The 5000-nt window shown below is 37.4% G+C and overlaps 2 protein-coding genes across 11 annotated transcripts in view; one reads left to right on the top strand and one right to left on the bottom strand.

The window, feature by feature from the left end:
• LOC125041150 (mucin-5AC-like) overlaps positions 1-5000 on the top strand; it is a 514849-nt gene that overhangs the window by 447016 nt on the left and 62833 nt on the right. The window lies entirely within an intron of this gene.
• The window catches only part of LOC125041152 (E3 ubiquitin-protein ligase Hakai-like), a 17186-nt gene continuing 12441 nt past the window's right edge, over positions 256-5000 (bottom strand). For all 4 annotated transcript variants that reach the window (XM_047635960.1, XM_047635963.1, XM_047635961.1 and 1 more), the window contains 5 exons: positions 4107-4219; positions 3669-3744; positions 2429-2616; positions 2151-2330; positions 256-1990 (listed from right to left, as the gene is read on the bottom strand). In XM_047635960.1, the coding sequence (XP_047491916.1) occupies positions 1148-1990; positions 2151-2330; positions 2429-2616; positions 3669-3744; positions 4107-4219 (1400 nt within the window). In that variant the 3' untranslated portion in view covers positions 256-1147. The remainder of the gene's footprint in view (positions 1991-2150; positions 2331-2428; positions 2617-3668; positions 3745-4106; positions 4220-5000) is intronic.

Here is a 5000-nt window from a genome sequence, read left to right as displayed (position 1 = left end):
TGCACTATCAATATATATGCTTTATTTCTAAGACAAACTGTTATAGACAATATATTGTCTTATAACAATGCACTCTTGGATTCTTTATATTATTCATTTGGATCATCATAATTTGGGTTTTATTTTATAATAAATTATTAGTCATAATGAAATGTTAATTTTTATGAAATAAACTAATAAAATAATTAATCTTATCATTACAAAATCCACATTAAAATTACAAATACACAAGCAACAAAGGTTATTAATACATCCTTCAATGTTATTTTTTATTGTATGGAAATCTTTTTTTGGCAAAAATATGCATATGATGTGAAAGTATTATCATATCCCAGCTGATATTATTTAAACATCAAAAATAAAATGCAATCTCTGGCACTCGAAAAAAGAAAAGAAAAAAAATATGAAGGGAACCACCTGTTAACCAGGGTACTAAAAAAAGATAAAAAGAAAAATATATAAGTAAATAAAATTAACAGATGAACTCTATAAAAAAAATGCAGAATATAATTACATGCTGCCATTATAATTCTGTCATGTTGTCAGCTAAATGAAAGAGGGCTTGGCTATAACTGGTGAGACTTGTGTAATATTTCCATTATCTTGACACAAAAATGAAATGCTAATAAAAAAATAGTCTTTCAATATTCGCAATCCCAATAGTTTATTTTTTTAATACATAGCAATAAACCCAAATTGACTTATCTGCATTCCAAATCACAGATGGTCCCCTTAATAACACCAAGCATGTGATAGACAGTATTTCAACTTCCATTATCCAAGAGATTTGAACATTTGCAAATATTAACATTTGCACATCTTTACACACAATGTGGCACTTAATTACAATATTTCTTTGCAGTCTAGGCAAGATTTCTCATGGCCTCACATTCAAGCACAGTAAATTTACATATTTTCTTATAAGTAGATAAATTTCACTCCAAAAAATTAAGTCTCCCATTATTATCTGTCTTTCACATTTCTCAAAGTAAAAGGTTTAGTTTCACCTTTCCACACATTCCCAGCAATACCTGTCATTTACAAAAGATCTACTACTGCACATCAACATCCTTACAATACACTGAAGCCAACAAGTCTACAGCATTAACATCATTACAATAATCCTGTGTAATGTACATCCATCCTGTTAGAAATTTTTCCTGTAGTATTGGCTGGACTGAGCTGAGGGTGGGGGAGGATGGTGGAGAGGGGGCCCAGGGGGGTGTGAAGGAGGCGTCTGTGGTGGAGGTGTAGACCACTGCGCGGTGGAGTACTGCCCGTCATACTGAGATCTGTTGACGTAAGTGGTTGGGGGAGGAACAGCAGGTGACACATTTGAGTATGGTGGAGGCGGCACATTGGGGTTGGGGGGTGGTGGGGCAGCTGGGTTTGGAGGGTATGTATACTGTGGGGGCTGTGTACTATAGGCTGTGCTAAAGGAAGAGGAGTATGGTGGGGGTTGGGGATGGGAAGGGGGAGGCTGAGAGTGAGCTGGGGGTGGACTGGTGAAGGAGTGAGTTGGGGGAGGATGCGTGGGGGGCATGTGAGGTGGGGGGTGTGGGGGCGTTGGATGTGATGGCCCAGAATGTTGGAAGGAGGAGTGCGACGAGTGTTCTGGCTGGTCCTGCAGTGGGACGGTGATGAGATTGGTCCTGGCTGTTGTCATTACAGGAATCACTGAAATGTGATGAGAGGACGCCTGGTGGTTGCCTGCTGTTTGGTGAGACTGCCCGTGATTAGAACCAAACTGCCCTGAGCCCTGGCGGGAGAACTGTGAGTTGGAATAGGAATCCCTGTGTTCATAGCCTTCCTTGTTCACCCTGGGGTCTGACATGGCCCTTGGGTCTTGTCTGATGTCTCCCCTTGGATCTGTTCTTGTGTCCCTGCCTTCACCCCTTGGGTCTCTGTGGCTTAAACGCTCTTCTTTCAGCTCTTCCTTTGGCAGGCCTGTTGCCCCAGGCACTTTCATATGCCGGTGGTCTATGTGTGCCTGGAAAATTATTTGTAATTAGCTAAAGACAGAGTTTATGTATCATATTAAATATCATATTAAACAATCCAAACAAATGAACAACTGTAAAATCAACTGTAAAATCAATCATCAAAACCAAGAAAAAAAAAAAAAAAAAAAGGAATTAAGAAATGCTCACCTGGAGATCCCTCTGAGATAAATATGTGCGTTTACAAACAGTTTTGTTTATACTGTAGTTGCACATAAATACAGTTCCAAGGCCTATCTGCTCCACTCTGGCCACACGCTCTCCACATCTTGCGCACATGCGGTCTTCCCCACGGGCACACCACAGGCAAAATACATGCTTACAAGGTATCTGTAAATGAAAGTATTTCAAGAAAAGTACCCAGTCATGTAGCATTCTATATCATCTTTCACATTACGTGAAGCAAGAGAATAAGTGAGGAAACTCACCATTCTTCCATAGATGAGGATAGGCTTATTGCAGGTATCGCAGATATGTATCCGGGGAGACAAGACCTTCTCCCCAATGAGGTTGACAGGATGGTCCCACGACAGTCGCAGCATGGGGGCAGGAGGTCCTCTGTCCAGCGTGGTGAAGGTTGGAGCCTCAAGCGATGATATGTCACAATCTTGGTCATCTGGGATAGAATGTGGAAATGGGTTAATTTTGAAATGATTGTGACTAGTTTAATATTTTTAGAATTTTTCATTCAATCTTTGAAATTTAATCAAATTGACAAAGCTGTTATTAGAGATGCATACAGAATATGACAATATACCAAATTATATGTACAATTAACCCCTATGCCTCTTGAGCTGCCTAAAACACTGAGAGGCCTAAACTATGGAGCACTCACATATGCCATATCCACATATCTTAATGCCTGATAATATACCCCTGTAAACAAAGCAAGGTCTACATGGCAGATCGGCTATAAACTAAGATTGGGCTAAGATACTGATAGAGGCAATGGGTAAATGGTCCCACCTCACCCAGTACAACTGCAGTCCATAAGAAATGCATAAGACATTGCTATTTTAATGATGTTCTAGTATCTGGCATAATTTTACTAGCTTTATGTGTACTGAAGAATAGCACCTATTTCATTGATTCCCAAATATCATTATCCTGTGTGCAACAGAAATGGTACATAAAATATTGGATGTTAGAAGCCATTTAAGTAGCCTAAAACTAATTACATATGGACATAAGGAAAAGGCATTTCAAGGCCTATTTTTCAAAAGTAAAGTTTCATTTTCATTTTCTCTAACGACTACCCTTATGGCTGATGAATTTGACTGTTTGAGGCTGCTTTTGTTAGAAGAATGAATACAGATTAAACTGTAGCTAACCTTTAGATAAAAGGAAAAATAGGTAATGCAATTATAAGGAGCCTGTCATAAAGGAATTATATATAATAAATCCAGTGCAAAGCGATTGGAAAAAAAAGTCAGAAATAAGCTTTTTGAATAAGTATTTGACTATTGACAAAAAATCAAAAGGAAACTTCAACATATTAATAATCACCAGGTATGCAGTATCGAAAACTGTTCACAGACTGACTGATTGTTTAATTAATCTATTTATTTTATTTTTATCATTATCATCCTTTTTTCTTTTTTTTCACCATGGGGTATCCTCCATTAAAAAAGGTGATGATTTCATGTTTAAAAATCTGTCCAAACTTACACTGCTTTGCCTTTGGAGGTTCATTTTCATCTACTGGCGGAGGAGCCGGCTCTTCTTCCTCTTCCTCACTCTCTATCTGAAATGTGAATAATAAGCAGTAGTTAGTGGTGATAACGATTTAACAATAGTAACAGCTTAGTGTTTTGTAATGATTTGCTTTAATTTTGTTATCATTATCTTTATCATTAGTATTATTATCATTATTATCTAAGCAACTTTTATTATCATTATTATCATTCATTCAACACAAAAGTGTTCTTAATCAGCCATGAGCTTCTGTTCCCAATAACAAACAAAAATCAATCTGCAGCCATCAAAATGATATCTTCATTTGTTATCAGATGACAAGAAAATACTGAAAGCTAACAACAAAGCATCAGACAAATAAAAACATCAATAATAAAACATGGATGAAAAAATCTTAAGAACAGTTCCTACCTTATTTCTCTTGTTGACGCGCAGACCCCTAGGAGGCCCTCGTGCTCGTCCTCTCGGCCTCCCTCGCCCCCTCCCCCGCCCGCGGCTGCGTCGCTGCTCCTCAAACTCCCCATCTGGAATGGCCAAACCGAGGAGGATTAATTACATATCTATTTATTCATTTATTATTTATTCTTTAACCACTGTCGAGCCCTGTGATAATGACAAATGACTCTTCTACCAATACTAAAATGAGAGAGAGTTTTCGAAATGTGTCCAAGGCTGGGGATGCGTATGGAGCATCCGCTTACCTACATGATGCTCAAATAAAAAGCAGAAGAAGAAAAAGGGAGAGAGAGAGAATAAGAAAGAAGAGACAAAATCAAGCCAAATCTTCTAGTCTACTCTGAATTCACATACATAAGAATCTTCATTAACATGTTTAGGATAAAATTAAAAGCCAAAGCGGAGTTTTTAAACACTGGCATCACCGAGTTACACAGAAATTGAACACAAGCAGAAACAAAAGTAGAAACAGACACACACACACAAACTTATGGTGCAATATCAATATCTGCAATTTTCTTTTCTTTGTCTTGAAACTAGCTTAAGAATTATTATAACGACATATAAAACATAAGCAATACATTTCTTTTGCATGTGTGTAGGTGTAGGTGTGTGTGTGTGTGTGTGTGTGTGTGTGTGTGTGTGTGTGTGTGTGTGTGTGTGTGTGTGTGTGTGTGTGTGTGTGTGTGTGTGTGTGTGTGTGCGCGCATGTCTGTCTTTGTGTGTGTATATATATATACACATGTATATACATGTGTATATATACATGTGTATATACATATATATATATATATATATATATATATATATATATATATATATTGATATATATATATGTATATATACATG

This window comes from Penaeus chinensis, chromosome 30 (genome assembly GCF_019202785.1).
Source record: "Penaeus chinensis breed Huanghai No. 1 chromosome 30, ASM1920278v2, whole genome shotgun sequence".
Taxonomy (NCBI): Eukaryota; Metazoa; Arthropoda; class Malacostraca; order Decapoda; family Penaeidae; genus Penaeus; species Penaeus chinensis.
Note: the sequence above shows the minus strand (reverse complement) of the source record. Positions and strands in the feature narration are given on the sequence as shown.